Source organism: Cicer arietinum, chromosome 2 (assembly GCF_000331145.2).
Source record: "Cicer arietinum cultivar CDC Frontier isolate Library 1 chromosome 2, Cicar.CDCFrontier_v2.0, whole genome shotgun sequence".
Lineage (NCBI taxonomy): Eukaryota > Viridiplantae > Streptophyta > Magnoliopsida > Fabales > Fabaceae > Cicer > Cicer arietinum.
In genome coordinates, this window is record NC_021161.2 from 4,143,401 (window position 1) to 4,166,599 (window position 23,199).

The window sequence follows — 23,199 nt, forward strand, 5'->3', positions numbered from 1 at the left end:
AATCCAGACCATACCTCTTCTGGAGTCACCTTTTCCAGCTTCTTTGTAGGACACCTATTCAACACATAGGCAGCTGTAGCAACAGCTTCTCCCCAAAGCTCTTTCGGCAAATTCTTCCCTTTCAACATGCTACGCACCATGTTCATAATTGTCCGATTTTTCCTCTCGGCCACGCCATTTTGTTGAGGCGTATAGGGTGGTACAACCTCACGCACTATACCCTCATCATCACAATACTTCCCAAATTCTCTCGAAGTAAATTCGCCTCCGCCATCAGTTTTGAGAATTTTGAGTTTGTGACCGCTTTGCCGCTCAACCATGGATTTAAATCGTTTGAACACCTCAAACACCTCATCCTTCCTCTTTTGTGAGATAAACCCATAGCTTCCTACTAAAATCATCGATAAATGTGACAACGTATCGATTACCTCCATACGAACTGACTTGCATTGGTCTGCACACATCGGAATACACCACCTCAAGCTGATGTTTGGTCTTATGACCTGCATCTTTGCTGAAACTATTCTTGTGTTGTTTCCCTTGTATACACTCTTCACATATCTCAGCTGGAATATTGATACTAGGCAGTCCGATCACCATCTCATACTTTTGCAACGCGTTGAGATCTCAAAAATTCAAGTGTCCAAGACGGTAGTGCCACAACCATTCATCACGACTTGTCGCTGTAGCTAAGCACCTATGCTCCATGATTTCCAACTCAATCTTGAAAGTCCTATTGGCAGCCATAGGAGCCTTAAGGATCAAAACACCATTTTGGTCCAAAACGCGCAAAACCTTGTTTTCCATTCGAATCATGTAATTCCTCTCAAGCAATTGGCCAATACTCAAGAGATTACACTTGATTCCTGGAATGTAAAGCATATCTTTGATCAAGGAATGACCACCATCCCTTCTCATGATCAAAACATCACCGACACCGTCGGCCGCTAATGTCGTATCATCCGTGAATTTCACTCTACTTCGCGTGGCTTGATTGATCTTCACGAACCAATCCTTTCTTCCTGTCATATGTGTCGAACAACCTGAGTCCAAGTACCACTCATTTCTCCCTTGGGCTCCATCTTGAACTGTTACCATTGCGCTTTTCTTCGAATGCGTTATTGCAGAATTTTCTGCACTGCAATAATTGTTGTCCAGCAACTTCCTCTTGTCACAGTTGCTGTCCAGCACCTCTTTAATGGCGTAGTTCTCTTCCATGATCATCACAAGAACCGTGTTATCATAATCCACGTCTTGCCTAGCAACCTTAGCCTCATCCGCATAATTCTCCCTTGGTTTCGCTCTACACTCTCTTGCGAAATGCCCAAGCTTTTGACAATTGTAACACTTCTTGGTACTTTTGTCGAACGGCTTGTAGTTGTCTTGACCACCACCTTTGGAACTGCCCTCACCTTTCCTTGAATTTTGTGACTCTTTTCCATCAAAATTCTGGAAATTTTTCTTTCCTCTAGAAGGCCATTTCCCTTTCGATTTCTTATTCTTCTCGTTGAAACGGGCTTGCAAAGCAACTTCCGCTTTGGCTTTATCGTTTCCTCTTTCGTCCATCCTTTGTTCATGAGCTTCCAATGAACTTTGAAGTTCATCTTTCATCATCGTCTTGAGATCCTTCGATTCCTCAATCGCCACCACAATATTATCGAATCTTGGTGTTAAAGAACGCAATACCTTTGACACAAAATTCTGTTCGGAAACGGCTTCACCACACGACTTCATTTGATTCCCCAAGCGTGTCACACGCGTCACGTAATCGTTAATCGTTTCCTTGTCTTCCATTTGAAGTAACTCAAACCGCCGCTTATGATTTTGTAACCTCGCCACCTTCGCTTTATCCGCACTAGCATAAGCTTTCTCAAGAATACCCCAAGCTGTCTTCGCCGAGTCGCAATCGCCAACCTTTTCGAAGTTGTCACTATCGACACAAGAATTGATCAAGAAAAGGGCCTTGTAGTCTTTCTTCTTATCTTCCTTGAATTTTGCTTGTTGAGCTGCTGTAGCCTCTTTACCAAGAGGAGTAATGCCATTGGTAATCATATCAAGAACATCTTGATATCCAAACAAAACTTTCATTTGTTTGTGTCATTTGTCATAATTCTTCAAATCAAGAATCGGAAGGTTGGTAGGGATTTTGTCATTGGAAACGGACATGTTTGCAGCGGGAATTGGATCTGAACCTTGCTCTTGATGCCAGATGTTGGAACACAATCAAGAGTGGAGGGTGAATCAATGGTGAAAAATCGATAATTGAAAACTTTGGTGTTTTGAAAAGATGATGGAGAAAAGAGAGAGATTATGGAAGAGAGTAATTTTCTATTTTTTACTATATTATCAAAATGGCATTAGTCTTTACAACAATACACACAAAAGTATTTATATGGGGTACAATGTGGAACCAATTAATTTGACCCAAAAACAAAATTTGAATTATATTTAACTTCCAATAAATTACCATGTATATACAAGTGTTACGTTATTGTAAATAATAAATTTTTGGTGTATCTTCTCTAAATTTTTCTATAGTAAAGGTTATGTTTAACTTAATTTATTATTTTTACTATTAATAATACTCACAAAATATTATCTCATTAACAAAATTCCTACAATACATATTAAGAATGACATATAAATAAGTTGAATTTATTTAAAAAAAGGATGTGTCATTATTTAAAAGGATAAAACTACTATTTTAAAGGATGTTTAAAATGACACTTTTGACGTGTGCATTGCGAAACTTACGTTGTCACACTACATGGAAATTTTTTGGATTAATCCCCTCTCCTTTCTTTGATCCTTGGTTTTGTTTAACCAAAATTTCACTTCCATATTCCATATTCATTGGAGTTTCAAGTGATAACGACTTGGCCGATTCACTAAAAATGATGGAAGAGGAATTTTTTCACTCACTCACCTTCAAAATAAAGCAAGTGTGAGCGTGTGGTTTGTTGAAGAAGGTGACATTGTTTTGTAGCATCCACAACTAATTTGAATCATGGTCACAACAGATAACATATGTTGCTAAAATACTCCCTAAAAAAAGTGGATGTATGATAACAACTTCTACATGCATGCATCTATTAGAATATATCCACTACTTTGTTATAAGGAGTATGGTAGCAAGTTATAACTTAAAAAATGGTTGCATAAACCCCAACTTGCATGTTACTAAAATTGATTTGATTTATTTAAATTAAGCAACTCAGCTTAGAGAATAAATTGAATAACATAAACTATTAATTATCAAACGAATCATTGATATTATGTAAATGCATGATCAATTATGAATAGTTATAATATCAACAATTATGTAGTTCATTTTATCAATTTTTTACTTTAGAGTACTCGAATTCTACTAAAATAGTCCTTCATAAAAGCTAATGGGTGTATTCTTGCATTCCCCATATATATAAATATTGACTATTAGATGTAAATAAATTTCAACATAAAACTAAAAATTACATAAATATTGAAAATGTTCATAGCAAACACAATTATACAAACCAAAATTGAATTATAGCTAAATTTTAATTATATATGTATATATCAACATGAATATGTAATATTAATATTTAATATTGACAACATCATTCATCCACATATTAATCTTTGAATACTGCATCATCCTTGCATTTTTTGATGTAAAATCTTTAATAATTTTTAAACAATCAAAATTCTTTAAAAAATTATTTTCAATTGCAATTAAGGCAAAACTATTTAATCTATTTTGCTACATTTTAGATAACAAATAAGAATTTAACAATTTCAATTTCAAAAAACTCATTTGAGCAGATGCAACAATAACTTGACTAGTTAATATTATTCTATAAACAATGCATGCATTAGAAAAATAATGAAAAGTTTTAAGAGAAGTAATATCATAAAACTTGATTTTCATTCAATTGATAAAACCTCTTTGATAACTTTTAATCCTTCAAATAGAATTTCACATCAAGATCATAAGAATTACCATGTGTCAAATGATTTATAATATTTTTGCAACATAATTTCAAGGTTTAATAAAAGAATGACCCAAGTCTTTCAATACCATATGCTGATCCAAAAATTTGTTCATATATGCTATATATATTGTTCGAAACTTTTATTATACGAGCCAATTATTTGATCAACAATATATAAAAATTAATGAATCCTAAAAGAACATAGTCAAAGTTTAATTGTGTCAATTCAGAGAGATTTTTCAATAAAAAGAAGTAACAATTTTATCTCTTACCTATGAAAGATGAGGAGTTAAAAAGTAACATTTTATCTCTTACCTATGAAAGATGAGGAGTTGGAGCTTTTATTTTTCTTTAGGATTTTTTTTTATAAAAAAATATATGAAATTTGAGTTGAAATATTATAGTAGATAAAAAGGGCTAGAAGTTCAATTTAAATTGGAACATAAAGAATACTATAAGATAATAAAATATTTTTTATTTAAAATTATTTTAATATGAAAATATAATTGATTTTTTTTGTTAAATACCCTATTTTTAAAATTGAGTATGTTACGTATATATAAATATATATACTTTGCAAAAATAAATAAATTGTGCCCCTGTAAATTTAGGACCATGTGAAGTTGTGCCTCTCGTACACCTTCGGAACCTCTTCTGATTTCGTAAAAATGAAAATCTAGAACTAATATGCTCTTTTAAGGCTGTTAAATTCTTCTCAAGAGTTTGGATTAAATCTAAGATGAAAGGCTTTCTTTATAATCTACATCAACCGTCAAAATTATAAAAGCACTTTTATAAGTTTAGCTAATTGGAACCTCTTATTAAATATTTTGTTTAATTATTATATTCTGATATTGTTATGTAGACATATTTTTATTTTATTATATTATATTAAAAAATGCAAGAAAGATGTTATTAGTGTTAAATATTGATATGTGGATAGATTCTGTAATTAGTGTTTGAATATTAGTTAATATTGTATGTTTGATTGATAGATATATTTATAACAAATTTTACTAAAATTCTATTTTAGTTTTTGTTTGATATTAACTTTTTATGTTTAAAGCATTTTTACAGTGATAATGATAATACATATAAATTAAGTTCTTCCAAAAAAATTACTTATAATATTTTAATTGCCAAATAGTATCTCTGGTCCCTTAACTTAATTTCAGTTAACGTTTTAGTAATTATCTTTGTTTTTTTCTTTTTGATTTGGTCCTTTATTTTAATTTTAAGTGGCAATTTAATCTTTTATGTTTTAAAATGTCAACAATATTATCATTATTTTTACAAAAATTCAAAAAAAATTCAAAATTTTCAAACAAAATGCATAAAATTAATTATCATCTTCAAATTAAAGCAAATTCCATCAAATTCATAACTTAAATATTGAAATAAACTCATATTTTCATTTTTTATTTGCTGAATTTGATGTTGTTGGAGATGAAAATATGAGTTTATTTGAATATTTGAGTTGTGCATTTAATGAAATTTGCATTATATTGAAGATGATAACTAATTTTATGGTTTTCTTTTTGAATTTTTTGAATTTTTGTAAAAGAAAATGATAACATTGTTGACATTTTAAAACATGAAAGATCAAATTGTCAGTTAAAATTAAAATAAAGCATCAAATCGGAGGGAAAAAAAGATAAAGAACTAAAACGTTAATTAAAATTATGTTAAGGGATCGCGAGTGTTATTTAGTCTATTTTAATAATAATAATGATAATAATAAATTTGTTAAATTTAATTTTTTTTTTTTTTTGTATTTAGATAGAATGTTAAAGAAACTCGCACACAACTCTTAACTGTTTCGAGTTCAAACCTAAGATATGACATTAAACATAACAATTTTGGATTTTATAATAATGATACGGCTTAAGTGGTAGTGAGAATGAATGGACATTTATACTTATTCCCCAAATACCGGAGGTGAGAATGTCGTGACTAATAGTGCCGATAATGGTAAGCTAAGGTCGGGTTGTTACAACATGAATAATATAAAATATTATTTTTTTATATGGGTTTAATTAAACCATTAATCGAGTGGTTATTTAATGATGCTAGTATATAATTACCTTATAAGATGATAAAATCAAAGGTTTTTATTCACTATTAGTGTAAAAATCATTTACATTGCATGATCCTTTTTCTCTTTTTTATAATTTCTCATATAACCGCTTACTTTGTAAAAATACTTTTTTTTTCATTTTCTAAAATTTGTGTTAATTTTATTCATTAATAAGTTGGTAAGAGAATTTTTAAATTGAACAATTATCAATATTTCTAAAAACTATGAAAATGTCAACAAAAAAAAAATACTATTTTTATTAGTTCTAAAAATGTATTTTCATTGAACTACATTTAATCTTATTTTCATGATAATTATTTATTTTAAGAAGCTCTCATCAAAATAAATAAACGTATATTTAAAAAAAAATCACAAAATAAACAACTCTTAATTATTGGTATCACTTTTGAAACAATATTGTTTGAATCGTTTGTTATTTTCTGATGGGCCGGACGATACACATATTTTGTAGTATTGACATACATGTGATCCATCATCACCTTAAGTTAGTATTCTTGTCAATACAAGCAATTTTTCAAAATAAATTTAGATAGAGTAACAAACTTAATTACATTTTTACAATTTTTAAAAGTAATCAATTCTTTTAAGCTAAAAGGAAATTCATTAAGGAAATAGAAAACCAAAAAGTTGGAGGACATAATATTTTGGAAAAAAAATAACTTTGCACCTAATTCTAAAATTTAACATTTTTATCAAAAGAAAGGCAAACAACAATTAAACATTATTGTCATGGAATCATCTCTCATAAGAAGTAACTATCCCAACATAAAGTGGGGTCACGTGAATTCCATCTAATAATAAAGTATTAAAGAGAATATTATTAATATTACTCATAATTACTGCTTACATGCAATCCAAATTCTATAATATGATGGGAAGATTTGTTTTGGGGGATTGATTAAATTCGAAATTATAATTCTTGTGATATTTTCCTAAATCACATTCATCTTAATTAGTTCCTTTTCATACAAGCTTTGTTGTATTCCTTTCCATTAGAAGAAGTGTTTCATTATTTACTTACCAAATTATAAAAACATTAATATCTCACTTGTGAATTTTCATACATAATTGATCGTCTATTTTCCTCTCTCGCCATTCATCTACTCTTGTAAGATTGAAAGGCGCATTTAAAATTATTTAAAATTATTGATTTTTGAGTAATACATCATGACTTTTGATTTTTATGCTTTATTTGTTATCTCATATACAATGCAATTTAAGATAAGGTTTTTTGTATTGTTTGATTAAATGTATCAATTAATGATGAGCTTATAACCTCATGTCATGTGTGGATCATATAAGTTCAACACTTAGGTTTGGCTGCTAATTAACCAAGCATGATAAATTGATCAACACTTAGGTTTGGGTTGCTAATTGTTTGATTAAATGTATTAAATTTTTTCCTCCTAAGATAGTCTCATTTACTTATCTAAGTTTCATTTCTATCAACTATAATGAATTCGTCTGAATGTTAGGAAATTCAAACTCTTTAAATAAGTGATTAAAAATTTGATCTTTAACGTCACATATAAAAAATTTAATTGTTAAAAAAAAATTATATAATATAATTTTAAAAAATTCATTTTATATCAAGAACAATGAATAATTTATCGTGATTTTGACAAAAACAAAAGTTTTACTCCTACCATATAAAACATAATTGTTGTAAAGGTACAAATGTTATAACAATTTACTTAACATATAAGAAATTATATGGTAATGTAAAATAAAATGTCAACTTCAACCCAACCACGCATTTATGTACTTCTACTTTCAAGGAAGAGATAATATTATGGAACCATCCACGTGGCATTACCATAGTGTTACCCAACGATGAGGCTACCATTTCAAAACTTTACACTCTCACATAGCCAATATAATCAATTATTTCATCCAACGGTTGAAAATTTTCACCAACTAATCATTTCCATTCCACACCATTATATTAGTGACATCAAAATTTCACCATTATATATAGCAAGTTTGAGCAAAAACATCAAGCACTAGTTGAAGCAAAAGTGTATAGTTCTTGATGAACTAAGTAGAAGAAAAAATAGCCTCTATGATTTCCACCAATTGGCAAGAAGAAGTTTGAGACACTTTCATACCTTCCACCTCTATCAGCTGAGAGTTTGGCTAAGGAAGTAGAATACCTTCTAAGAAAGGGATGGATTCCTTGCTTGGAATTTGAAATCGAGGTAAACTTATTTACTCTTGTTAACATTTTTATATTATTTTTACGAGTTTAAAAATATTTATGTAAAATATTTTTATACATAAATTCAATTAAATTATCAGAATGCAACTTTGTGAAACATATTTATTTATAAACCACTTCAACCAAAAAGTATTAAATTGTAGATGCACAATTTTTTTTATGTTAAATATATTTTAATTTCTATAAAATTATGATATTTTAAGTTTTATTTATCAAAAAAATTATTTATTTTAATTTTGTCCTAAATTTACATCTTATATAGACTATTTTGAGGGATTAAAAAATGAAAAGAAAGACAAAAACTTGAAATGTCATGATTTATTTTATAATTTGAAATTTCATGATTTTATAAAGACTAAAAAACATTTAACCTAAATTTCGCAACACACTCTTTAATACATATTTTTTAATATATTTTCTTTGTCCGGTTAAAATCCACATGGATCATACCAAATTCATATGAAACTCATATGATTTGGTGAGATCCGCGTGAATTTTAATCAATCAAGAGAGTGTGCTAGAAAATGTATGTTCGAAAGTGTGTTGTTAGCACTCTAACAATCATTTTATAGTGTTTTATAATATGAATTTTTTAGGATTGACGTGGTTGTTGTTCCCTTTGGTCTTTGTGTTATATAATAGCATGGATTAATTTGTGTATCGGGAATACAATAGTTCAGCTGGATACAATGATGGACGATATTGGACAATGTAGAAAATTGTCTATGTTTGGATGCAGTGATTATTTTCAAGTGTTGAAGAAACTTGAAGAGGCTAAAAGACTTATCCAAGTGCTTTTATTCGAAGAATTGGATTTGACAATGTTCGTTAAGTGCAAAGCATGAGTTTCATTGCACACACGTTGGAAAACTACTAAATTTGATATTTGCACCTCCCTTTATAACCCTACTTTGTACATGATCACATGTAAGAACATTTTTCCATTTTCTTTTTATACTTCATCATCATCACCATGTTGTATTTTTGGTTTGTGCATTCGAATTTCCTTGGGAAATTATGAATGGAAGAGAACTATCAATGATAATTAACTATGTTGTTGTGTTTTCAAATTATTGCTTCAAATAACCTATAACTAGATATCGTTTAATTTCTCTCTATTGGGTTGAAAATTTTACAAAATTGAAATTTTTAAGGAGGTTCGAATTTTGTTTGTGTTGTTATTTTTTTTATATTGTGAAATATTGTAGTCCAATACAATTGATGTATCCGCAATTATAGTTATGATACAATTACGGAAACATCATAAACAATAACTTAATGGTTACAATTGTAATATTGTTTGAAAGGTTTATTATTGGTGGTTTTACATAATTTATTGTCAATCTATTGAGCAATATCTTGCATTGATGTTGACTTTGATGTTGTGATGAAGCTGCTTAACAATGTTAACATCTCAAATCAAATATGAATCGGGTAGTACATGTGCATGTAATTAAATTATATTGGTTTATTAATCGATTGTTGATGTTATTTATTGCAATCTCTTAAGTGAGATCCTTAAATTAAATGAGGTATTAATTAACCACTTTATTTTTTAAAAATGAAAATAAATAAAAGTAAATGAACTTAAATTTGAATTCTATCTGAAATGATCTTTAAATTGGTTTTAATTACCTTTTCGGTTGACTTTGAATTTAAAAGAAAAAAAAAATACAACCAATATGTATATAATATGCGAAGAACGAGTTATAAAGTTTATATATGTTGGTTTCTTAAACATTCTTTTTCAAGCAATAACACAAATTGACATAGATGTATTTTTTTTTTTATTTAAATAAAATTTAGGTGAGTTGGATTATAGGAGTTTCTCATGATCGAGACATACGTGAAAGATCAAAAATATTAATAGAAGTACTTTTAGATTATCCACCAACAAATTACTCACATTAATATGAGGAGTTGAAGCTACAACTTTATGATATGTGAGTCAATTTTTTATCAACCGAATAACATTCATCAACCATCATTGTATTTTTCTTCTCCTATTTCTCAATCAAGTCATTCCAATTTAATAAAAATCATAACTTAGAAACTATACAAAATTAAGAACAATTGGATTGGATCTAGTATGGTGATGCCCAAAGAGTACAATTGTTTTTAGAATTTCCAGAATCCAAAGGCATATACCAGAATCTTATCCAAGAGACATACATAATCTCAACATGATTCATTTCCCTAAAATACAAAAGATGTTTCACTTGACTATTTATTTGTTTGCAACTTGTTGGTAGTCATGGATAAAGTTATCTAGCTGTTGGGAAGCATGACTAATGATAGGTAACCTTTTAGGTTGCATTAATATTTAGAGTGGACCCTTTAGATAGGTACATTTGTGAATAAGGCCACTCAAAGATAAAGAATAGATAAGAAGTTTCAACTCCTTTACTCATAATGCCACATCATACATTTATTCAAACATCAATAGTCATTTTTTTATTAAAAAATTTATTATGTATCTCATTTAAGAAAATAATACAAATGAAATAGAAAATATTATATTTATATCGATTTATCTTTAAGTATTGATATATATATTCGTCGTTAACATAAACCAAAAGTGGAGTACATTAATTTGAAAGTGGCATTTGTATTATTAATTAATTAGTATAATTAAAAATAATAATAGTTAACATTGTATTAAAAATTGAATGATAATTTATTTTGAGTCAAATCACTTTTACATATAAGTCATCCATTAAACAAAGATTAATGTATATCATATAGATATGTATGGTGAGTTGGTTGTGTATAATAATTTTAACAGTATTATTAAAATAATAAATCTTTTTGACAAATAATAAATAGTTCAATTTTCATACACTATCATTGTAAAATGTTTTATATTGTCAATCCATAACGATCATCTATTTGTGTAATTTTTGAATAAATGATTATTAAAGTCAAACATTTTTAACAATATATATGGTTATGATTTATTGATGATGTACAAATATTTTACACTAACAATTTATATTCTTTTTTTAAGTAAATAATAATATTCATTTATTCAAATTGATGGAAATCACATTGATCGTGAACAATACATTTTAAAGTCACTAAAATAAAAAATGATGAATATGCAAACAAACTCACAACATCCATATTATTAACATAAACAAAAAAATACCTACAAATATGAAGAAGAAAATCTACAAATATAATACAATTGAAGTATTCAAAATATTCATGTCTTTGGAGTTGTAATGTTGTCAAAGACAAAATCATTGATTGAGTCTGCAATGAATTAAAGTTGATCGGTTAATCTGACATAAACGAACAACTCAACGAGACGAGAAATCAAAGCAACGAACAAAACACGTCACACTCGGACAATGACATCGAAAAACAAAACAAAAAAAATTAAATATATGTAAAAATCACTTATTTAAATAAAATGAGACAAAATTATTTTAAATCACCCCTCTTCAATAGGTGGACGAGACCACTTTTAGCTTAGGTTAATTTAATACTTCTTCCACAATCGCATCATTAAGAATATGAAATAAATCCTAATAAAAATATATTTAGATATATCTTTTCTATAAATTATAGTGTGATTTTGGTGTTTTTTTATTGCTAATATTAAGTGTATTAATTTCAAAAGGAGGAAAAAAAACTAATATTGTCTCGCATATTAGGTCTATTACTAATTTGATATAAATTTAACTCTTAATTAGTCTTTCTGTCTTTAAACTTTGATCATTTTAGTATTGAACACATCTATTAAGAAATAATAAATTTATGTTGATTTATTCTTTTTTATTTTTTATTCATTAAATAAAAATAAAATTTATTTAATGCATATTTTTGAGGTTTTAAGGATTAAAAAAAAGCAACTGAGAGATGGAGTATCTACTTTAGCTTAGCTCTATAAATGCATGACAAAAACTTCTCACAAACAACATAAGTGAAGTGGCAAGGCATGGCCACATGCATGAGTAGTGACCAAAACAAAACAAAATAAAATTGAAGGCCATTATGAATAGTGATGTAAGAAAATGACTGAATTGTTTGTGTTTGGCTCAGAAGCGGTGCGAATTGTTAGAAACTAATTAAGGAGAGAAGTGGGGGAAATGAAGAAGCTAGTTGTTTGTAGGTTTAACTGCAGTTTTGGTCCCCCTATTTTAGCTGATTTGCAAAAGTAGTCCCCCCATTTGGTTTCTCCCTAGTTTTGGTCCCTCAAACAGAATTTTGGTCCAAAACTTGATAAAAATTCAATTTTTTTGCATTTATTTAAGTCACATCATGCATCAAAATCTCATTTGCAACAATTGTACCTGAAATCTATGATTATAAATGGTGTAGTACGAATTTAAAAAAATGAAATTTCATTAAGTTTTTGACCAAAATTCTGTTTGGGAACTAGAACTGGGGAGAAACAAAATAGAGGGACTACTTTCGCGATTCAGCTAAAATAGGGGGATCAAAACTGCAATTAAACCTTGTTTGTATTATGAATATTAATGGCAAAGTTATGTTTTAAGGGGTGTGAGTGACTCTTCATATAGGTCTAGCTTGTTATAAAGGCGAACCATATATGGATCCAAATTTTTTTGTTAGTGGGGTTATATCATCATCAAAATTAATATAATAATAAAAATATATAGTATAAATAATAAAATAGTAGATAATTTGGATTTTTAGTGGCCAGTTGTGTTGTGATGATTGGAAATGATGGTTGGTGGCTGTTCTTGTTAGGGTGCTAACGTCAACTAACTAGTTACATATTAATTTGAAGAAAAAAAATAAGTTAAAACTTTTTTTTTTTGGTTGAGTTTTAGAGAAAATCTTTTTTATAATTTAGTAAAAAATCAACTCAACTCTATTTTATACAAATATGTTTTAATTTTGAAATTAATTTTTAAAATCAAAAAACAGAAAATCGCAACCACCCCAAATAAATCTTTAAATTTTTTTTATCTATTATTTCTTCCTCTAAATGTAATATTGTTTTGTTATTTGTTTTGATTCAGTATTGTTTATTTTATAACTTCGATACGATGTTGTCAAAATCAAAGATAACTACCACCATTATTAACATATTTTTCCTTATAAAAAACTATAGCAAATTAGAGATCACATATAATCAAGATAGATAAAAAAAACAGTAAAATTTCAATTTAAAAATATTTGTTTATTTATCTTTAACGATGTGTCCAAAAATTTGTATAGTTGGATTCAAGGGCAAGACCAAGGAATTTTAAGTACTTGGAGGCAAATGTATCAATAAATCTGCACCATAAAATATATTAGTAAAATGGAGGATGGTGTCCACACATGTTACAGTGTAGGTCCATTCCTCGTAGGATTATAGAACGTAAATTTTGACTAGGTATAATCAGTTTGCTTTTTTATTTTTGTAATGGTGTATTTTTTTATTAATGACATATTACTTTTCTATAAAAAAGAATGATAAGGTTATAATTTTTTAAAGAAAATTAAAAGTGAAATATATTTTTAGTTACAATAAAATTTCAAATTTTGGTTTTTAATCTCTATAAAAAAAAATTCAACTTTTAATCTCTACAATATTTTTCTTTAGAAATTTTAGAACTCTTCAAATTTTTGAATAACTTTTCCTTAAGCACTAAAAATTCAATAAACCAAAATAACAAAAATCTGAATCAAAAAATTAGATAATGAACTCATTCTTTGAGAGATTTATAAGGTATATATATCTGCAAAGCCCGGTAGTATTTTGATAAAATATTGATTCATTTTGATTTTATAAAAACTAAAACAATTGATGAAAATTATTAATTTGGAGATTAAAAGTCAAAAAAATAAATTTATTGAAACTAAAAAAAAATAAAAAAACTTAACGATTAAAAATGTATTTAAGTCAAAAATTAATAATGATATAATATTAATTATTATCACTAATCTAAAAGTTAAAAGATTATAAAAATATGTTATTTTATATCACTTCATTTTTAGTAGAGGTAAAAATAAAAAATTTCAAGATTTTGAAGTTGTGAACCAAATTTTCACAACCCCCAATTAAATCTTCACTAAAAAAAACAACTAAATCAACATAGATCCCTCTCATTGGCCAACCATGCTCATTAATCAAGGCTTCAAAAGTAACAACATTCATGCTTTTGACTTTTGGAGTTTACCGAGGTTTCTCTACTCCACATTTCTAAGAAAAACTACTTATTTTGGAACAATACAAAATTTAATTTTCTTTTTTCTTAGTCTAAACTTACATTGGAGTAGCAAGTGAGTAAACAACAATAGTTTGACTTATTTTGAAATAATTTATTGAATAAATAATTACAAAATTATGTGTAAATATATATTTGATCTCTATAAGTATATTATTTTTTTAATTTTAATTTCTATAAATTTTTTGTTTAGATTTAATTCCTATAAAATTAACTTTGATTCATATCGTCAAATTAATATTAAAATAATAAATAGTTTTCTTAAAACCTCTAAATTAATAAATAATCAATAAATAAATGTATTAATTAATAACATAAATCGTTTTAATTTTTAATATATCATAAAATATGATCTGTTGGTGTGTATTTATAGGCTCACATGTTACGACAGTTTATCAGCTTTTATGATGATTAAATTTAAAAAATAAATTTATAAGAATTAAAAATCATAAAGTGGTATATTTACGGGGATCAAAGATATATTAATCTAAAATTATTTTATAAAACTTATCAAAATAATTTATGACGTGTTCATGAGTTGTTTTTGGATAATGTTCGTAGACTCTCCAAAAATAAGTTATGAAATTAACTTATATAAAATAATTTGACTTTATTTTATCTTTTGTTATAAAAATAGTTAATACATAAATATTTATTTAATAAATACTTCTTAATTAATCTATGTTTCAATTTTAACCACAATAATTTTTAAGGGGATTTTAGTTATCTCTCAGTAGAATCTCAAATTATTAAATGTTAATTTCCTAAATATAAGAGTTAAAAAATAAAAGTTCTTTATTCAAAAGGAACTTTAAACTATCTCAATTCTCAAGTACACAAAGCATGAGCCTCGTCTAAGAAAATTATTTTTCATGGTTGTCATCATGGACTCATTTCCTCTAATGGCCGTTTTGAAATTCCATGTTTTCTTATATATATTTTTTTAATTGATAAAATAATACATAGTCAAATGGAAGAATTGAATTACAAATATCTTTATGGAATTTAGGTATCACATGCATTCACCATTTTGTTAAATATTGAAAATAAAATTTAGTAAAATACATGTTTTTCAAAGTTTTTGTAAGAATCTTAGTTGAGCAATAATCAAATTATATTTAGAGAAATTATAGTTAGAGTGTAAACAAGTCAAGTTGAGTCCAATATATACTTAAAACTTATATTTTAGTCTATTGTTTGGTGGATTTTTTACAACTTAATACTTCTACAAATTTCACCAAATAATAGAGTATATCTTAGTGATTGTATCCAAAATTGCGATAGTTACATTTTCATTATTTATCTCCAACACCTCCCTTTGCATTATTCCCTTTTATATTATAGATTAACACAATTTTTCTTTCCTTGTGAAAAAAAAAAAAAAGCAACAAACATTGCTGAAATTTGCAGCAGTAGTAAAATAATGTGCTTCAAATGGGTGAGTCATGAACTACTTACTATGCATTAATTGATAGTACAATTTATTTTCCTTTGTAAAATAAAGTCTTACAAAACATCAAACGAAATCTTATTTTTATTTATTATTAACAAATAAGAAAATAAAAACCTTAAATGCAATACACGTATTGGATTTTCCTTATAAGTCATGAACTACTTACTATGTATTAATTGATAGTATAAAAATATGTATACTAACGTTTCTCACAATGATATCACGTATTAATATCATTTCCTAAACGAATTTAATTGATATGGTATATTATTTTAGAGATTTTTTACATTTATAATCAATCGCAAATTATCATATTATTAAAAATTATTGACTTTAATAAAACTAACCTAAAATTATAAATAAGATAATTTTTTTATTGGTTGAAAATGCTTTAAAAATTACAATGTATCAAAATTAAAGTATTATTAATATATATACACAAATATCTATATCTATAATTATAATAAATTAAAAGTATATAGTAATTATTAATTTGGTCAAAAATAGTCTATTTTTGGCACAGATTGTGCAGTGGATAGTTTAGTGAAATATATTTCTTGTTATTTTTAAATAAATAAATAAACATTAATTTGGTCAAAAAAATTGTATATAATAAATTATAAATAAAAGTCAATCTAAATTTATATAATAACTATTCATAACAATTAAATTTATATTTTATTTATAGCTTTGGATGTCAGGTCAGAGAATACATTAGGCTATCAGACATTTAGATCCTTTCTTCATCTTGCAATAAAATTTTCACTCAAAATGCATTCAAGTATAATCTTGACATCAAATACAGTATATTTGAAATTACTTGTAATTATGTCAATGTAAACACATTATTCTATTTTTCTTTTCAGATCCTTTGTTATTATATCATTTGGTATTATGAACAAAATTATAGATCACTTGTAAGTTGTAACCCACAACAACAAAACCAACTATCAAATTATTATTTTAAATATAAAAAATTGATAAAATATTGGTAGAAATATTTTTCACCAATTCCAATGAACCCTATTTCACACCAAACATCAAAATTGACATCATATATCAATGAGTCATACAAATGCAATTTCACATTTAAAATACCATCTTAATTCATTAAATAAAATAGACATGCTTAAAAATTTATCTTGATATTTTGTTTGTCAAGTAACATAATGACTAAACTCACACACCATACATGTAATGTGAAGAATTTTAAATTAGAACTCATGACCTTACATATCAATGTACTTAGCAACTGCCAATCATATTCCACACCAAACATCAAAATTGACACCATAAACCAATAGGACATACAAATGGCATTTCACATTAAAAATATCACTTAAAATTAATCCATTGAATATAATAAACATACTTATAAATTTAGCTAAATATATTTACACATAATATAACCAAAATCACCAACTCTCTATACATGATATTCTCATGGTGATAACCTAAATATTTTTAAAAGATACTTATATCAAAACATCCTTATCCTTATATTACACAGAAAAAAACATGCTTTTTATACATTAAACCTTCTCAAGAACACAAGGTTTTGTTTCTGTTTCTTCAACATCATTTTTACCCTTAAACTACTCAAAAGATATTTTCTTTTTTCTAGTTAAGTTAAGTCATTTTTTTTCTTAACATGTGATCGCACTCAGCTCCGTCTTTATATACACTTCTCTGAATGGAATGTTTAAGCAACAGCAGGGACGCTCGAATTCTGGCGATCCCTGTTGAGGCAATCGAATCCTTCTACTCTAACCGCAGCCGGTTTAAGTCCAAAACTTACCCTAACGCATCCTCCTTTGCGGGATGTGGAAGTTGGAGATGGCAAACCTGATGGCGATATGATAGCAGCGTTCATCTCGTCTCCGAACCGAGCATCCTGGACCAAAGGGTTTGCAGCCCTGACCGGAGGGGACCCGCAAAAATAGGGTGGAGATGAGGCTACCTGGTTCGCGAACTCTTCTCCGTGACTCTCCTGTTGAAATATGAGATAACAATTAATTAATCGAAGTTGCAAATCATAAATCATTCATTGTTCTAATATTTTGATAAATGTTTGGATGAGCGTTTGACGAACATGATTTTGAATGAAGCTGATCTTATAAAACTGACTCGATAAAATTGAGTTTAAAAATCAAAATGAAAGATTTATGTTAAGAAAGAACAAATGTTATTTTTCTAAAGCAACTTTGATGTAAAAATTTAGTGTAAAGTTTTTAACGAAAAGCAAAAGCAACTTTTTATCACTTCTAGTCAAAAAGAGATTTGGAGACAAATCAATTATGAAAGAGAGTAATCAAATATACCAAAATTACAGTTCCCAAAAGAAAATCATTTTTCACCTTCCAAAACGTGCATCCTAACATGCACTTGTGTAAGAAACAATCATAGCCTTACCATAGATACATTAGAATAAAGTATGAGTTTTATTTTATCATCGGTGTAAATATTAGAAATATAACAGATCAGAACATTAAAGTAACAAAATGATAGCTTTAGATCCCGCTAAAAAAAGGAGAATCCGATTATTTTCAGAACAAGTAATAAAGGTTTCCTAAGATACCAAAACCATATTCAATAAATTCCAAATATAACATAAAATTCAAACCAAAGAAATAAAACGCGCGTCTTTTTAACAAGGAAAATGGCGCGAAAACAGTACAATATAAATATGACCAATCAAAAACAAAAATATCAAAGCGCGCTTCTTTTTAATGAAGGAAAATGGCGCGAAAACAGTACAATATAAAGATAAGTAATGAAAACATGTAATTGCAATAATGCATGGAAAGTGCGTAAATGAAAACGTGACAGAAAAATTCATATAAACTCATGCAAGATTCTTTCAATCATCATTCGTAACAGATAGCATTTTCCATTAAAATTAATACCAATGTTGTAAATCACAGACAATAACAACACTAAATAACAATAACAATATGTTCAAATTCCACTACTCTACAACGTTGCTATAACCGTTATTTGACAACATTGATTCATATATTACTAGGATACTAAGATTATCATAACAGAGATCAATTTATCGACAAATTGTAAACAATGTATAAATTACCTTCTCGAAAATAAGGTCAAGTAGCTCAGCAGCAGCTTTCGAATCAGAACCCTCAGCTTGTTGACTACAAAAAAATAAAAATCGAAACAAATAAAAGATCAGATCACTAAAATCTTCCAAAACAAAATTCAATTTCATCAAAACTTAAAAGGCAAGCAATTGATTATTATTAGTTACTTGAAATGCCAACGCAATTGTCGCATAGGAACGTTCGATAAGACCCCGACTCGGCGTGGCTTAGGGCAAATGAGAGGCTCCTTGTGATCAGTAATGGTAACTGAGCCTCTCATCTCTTCACAAGCTGCAAAGGCGTTCTGCTGAAGACTGTAACAGTTCATCTTCAAAATCTGGTTCTTATTCCACAGAAGAACGCCTAAGAACACAAAATTCAACATTATATACAGAAAATATATGTGTGTGTGTGTATGTATATATATATATATATATATATATATATATATATATATATATATATATATATATATGGATATATAGATATAAACAAAAAAACAACATTATTCTCAGAAAATGTCACACACATACATTGATAGCATAATCAAATAAATTGTGTAACACCACAATTCCATTTTATAATAGATCAATCTAATCTCAAAAAACACAAACAATTTCGTGAATTTATACCTAAAGAGAAAAGTAATGAAAATTTCCACACTTCCACACACAAAAAAAACTATACTTTGACGATAAATTCAACAACCCATTTCACTCATTTAACAAATTTTCAAAAAAATACATAAAAGGGTTAATCAATTTTAACAAATCAACAACAGATCTAACCTCAAACCATGAAAAATTCTCAAACTTTTAATCCGGGTCATGAAAAAAACAGACTCCAAAATTAACACCTTTAGGTTTAAATCAAATCAACCCACATAAAATCCAAATTTTCAATTTCCCAAAAAGAAAAACATTTGTTGGGTTTTATATAAACAGATCTTCAATTACCACCCAAAATTACATAAAAATTAAAAAAGAAACTTTTTAAAAAAAATTAAAAAAACAAGACAACATGGTAGAACAAACATTTCAACAGATCTATGCTAGGAAACATGTTATGTTTGTCAATCCAAATTCTTAAACAACAAAAAAATGTTACAAACAAGGTGAGATCTAAAGCAAAGAGATGCTAGAGAGAGAGAGAGAGAGAGAGACCTTGAGAAGAGATGAAACAACAAAGTAGCTGGCTGCTACAAAGGAAGGAGAGGAAGAGAAAAAATGGAACCTTGATTCAATTTATATAGTAGAGAGATAATAGTATACTATACTACAATGTTGGTGTAGTTAGTGTGAGAAGAAAAGGGGAAAAACGACATCGTTTTGTCTCTATCAATGTTGAAAATTATCTATTTATTACTCAAACTATGCAACGCTTAGTGGACTTACCATAGTCTTCTTTTTTATTTATTTAGATTAGATAGATAGGACCGTATTCAAATCATCAAAGGACTATTTTATTATTTTTTTAATGTACTTTTTTGTTAATACTTTTATGATTAATGTATGATTTTGAATTTATTTAAGTAGTTTTTTATTTAATGGTCATAAATAAATAACTTTCTCTATTGCTTTTCTTTTACGTCAGTACTTTGATTTTTTTTTTTTAATTTATAGAAAAATGAAAGATATATATAGTTTTATGGAATACAAATGTCGGATTTTGTGATAAAATTTTAGGAGACAAATAAGCAACTCCAACAATAGATACATGTGATTTAATCGTGCAAAGTTTATTTATATTTGTTGAGAATCAATTTCAATTTTTGATGTGTGGAATTCCCATGTATAAAAAAAAAAAAGAATAAATATTTTAAGGTATTAGAATTTGACAATTCGGACTAGCACATTCGACTTAGAAAAATGAATTAGGAGTTTTTAGAACTCATTGTAATTGTGGAGTTTTAATATCTTTTTGGAAGAAGTTAAATTATCTATTTTATAAATAGGGAGACTTGTGAAGATGTCAAATATCTCCAAATTTGGATGATTATGAGAAAAGTCAAAGAACTTCCATCTTAAGTAATCATGTGGAGAGTTGGGGTATCAAGACCTTTGTCCTAGTGAGATAAGGGTGTGTTATATCTTTTGTTGTGAATGTGACTGGTATCGTTCATTTTAACTTAACTCTTCGAGTGAGAGAGTATTGTAAAGTGATTCACATATTTGATTGAGTTACAAATTGTTATAATCTTATTTAGAAAGATGAAATACTTATGTTGAGATATTTCCGTAGATATAGACAATATGTGTCGAACCACATAAATCATTATGTGTTCTCGATTACTTTCTTTGTGGTTTACTCGTGTGGGTTCATCGAATACACATAGGCATGTGGCTTAATAATTGGTATGTTTGGGTTATCCCTGACAATACGAAACTCAAGTATTATATTAAGTTTTTTCTAAAGATATTTTTGGATGAAAAGATTTTTCCATAACTTTATAATCTATGGCAAGATGGCTTAGTGATCAAGCTAAAGGCGGGAATATTAGATAGAACAAATTAAAATGAGACACTAGAAAGCTATGAAATGTGAATAATGGCTTCTATATTGTCAAGTGTTTTGGATGATTTTTGATATTAACGAAATTCACACTTTGTCTTGTCTAATACAAAGATATATATCACAATATGGTATTTATTACCTCATTTCCTTTTTATAAGAAACATTAGGATCAATAAAAATTAATGTATTTGATCTAAATGTATCTTATGAAAAATGATCATAAGGAGTATTATATTCCTAAATTTGAATTTAGTTTACTACATTTTTAACAATGGCTTCAACAATTGATAAGCCATTGATCGTGTACAACAACACTTTAGGAATTGAAAGAGACAAAGTTACACGTATATTTTCATAACGAATGTTTGGAGAACGGGCCACTAATATAAGGCGAAATATGTAGGGTTTCATGTTATTTGCATTGCATATATGTGTCATTTACATGATGTTAAGAATTGTACCATTCTACGAATTGTGCAAAATTATGAATGAAACAGTCAAGAAACATCTAACTTACCATTGTGCACAATAATAGGGAGCAGAGAAATGAACCAACATCTATTGCATAGAAAAAAAACACATGATGATTAACTAATTGTGACAGTGCACAAAACGACAACCTAATACGACCAAAGATTTCAAAATAAGTCAATTGATATTATGTGATATAACAAATTTATTTGGATTATGGCTATTAATGATAGGGATTTTCAACAGAGAAATATATTCAATCATAAGGAAATAAACCATCATTGATTTCGCCACAATTGTATTATTTAAAAATGTATTGATTTATATTTATTTTCATCATACCTTTGCTAGCATTAACTTTTCAAATTGGTAAGTAAAAAATGTAATTCATCATAAAACCCAAACTTGAGTACCAAAGGCCACCTAAACATGAATACAAACACCATATACAATATCCAAACATGATTTTTATACTCAAATTTATTGTTCAACTTGTTTTTACGTAAATGTATTCTAATATACCGTGAAAAGTTACAACTTGTAGCTTTTGTAAAATTGCACTAATGATATATAGCAAATCAAGAATTTCATTTATGAATTGACTATGCCAATGATGTTTACAAAAAATGCATGGTGATTGGATAATTGTGATGTGTAGAAAATGACAACCAAATACGACCAAATATTTTAAAAGAGAACATTCCACGATCTAACATATTTGTTGCGGTCGAAGCCATTAATGACAAAGATTTTCGGTTGAGAAATATATTTAATCATAAGGAAATAAATCAACATTGATGTGACAATAATTTTGTTAACTTAAAAATGAACTATCTTATATTTGTTTTAGCTATTAGGGTTTCAGTTGCTTTATTGTGGCCTCTGGAGCAAGGAAAAATTAGAAGAGAGAGGTATGAGTGTAGTTATGGAAACGGGGCAGGTTGGGGTGGGGTTTGCGTCCCCACCCTCGTACCTGATTAGTCGAAGAAAATATGTCACTGCCTCTCATTTTTTATCGGGTTTGAAATTTGGGTCTGCATTATCGCATCCAATAGGATCCTGATTTCTCCGTCCGCAACCATTCATATAATATAAAATTATAAATTTAGAAGTCATATTTATTGTAATTAATATACTAAAATAATAATTTATATTATTTAACAATAATAAAAATTAAAAAATATA

At 27.6% G+C, this 23,199-nt stretch overlaps 1 protein-coding gene and 1 long non-coding RNA gene across 2 annotated transcripts; one reads left to right on the top strand and one right to left on the bottom strand.

The window, feature by feature from the left end:
• The first annotated feature begins 7,898 nt into the window (after positions 1–7,898).
• Positions 7,899–9,360, top strand: LOC101511878 (uncharacterized). The gene is made up of 2 exons (XR_001143151.3): positions 7,899–8,270; positions 8,933–9,360. It is a non-coding gene; the product is annotated as an uncharacterized lncRNA (long non-coding RNA).
• Positions 9,361–17,234: 7,874 nt separating this feature from the next.
• LOC101507704 (uncharacterized) lies at positions 17,235–20,332 on the bottom strand. Its single transcript, XM_004516616.4, has 4 exons — positions 20,193–20,332; positions 19,197–19,392; positions 19,020–19,083; positions 17,235–17,921 (listed from the first exon to the last, which is right to left on the bottom strand). The coding sequence occupies exons 2-4, from the start codon at positions 19,355–19,357 to the stop codon at positions 17,634–17,636; spliced, it is 513 nt and encodes a 170-aa protein (XP_004516673.1). The 5' UTR covers positions 19,358–19,392; positions 20,193–20,332; the 3' UTR covers positions 17,235–17,633.
• Between the last annotated feature and the right edge of the window lie 2,867 nt (positions 20,333–23,199).

What these genes read in the sequence shown, in the direction of transcription:
- LOC101507704 (XM_004516616.4), bottom strand. Translation starts at nt 19,357, where the DNA reads ATGAACTGTTACAGTCTTCAGCAGAACGCCTTTGCAGCTTGTGAAGAG. An exon ending in CAATTGCGTTGGCATTTCAA is followed by an intron (nt 19,084 to 19,196) that starts GTAACTAATAAT and finishes ATTTTTTTGTAG; the next exon opens with TCAACAAGCTGAGGGTTCTG. An exon ending in TTGACCTTATTTTCGAGAAG is followed by an intron (nt 17,922 to 19,019) that starts GTAATTTATACA and finishes ATATTTCAACAG; the next exon opens with GAGAGTCACGGAGAAGAGTT.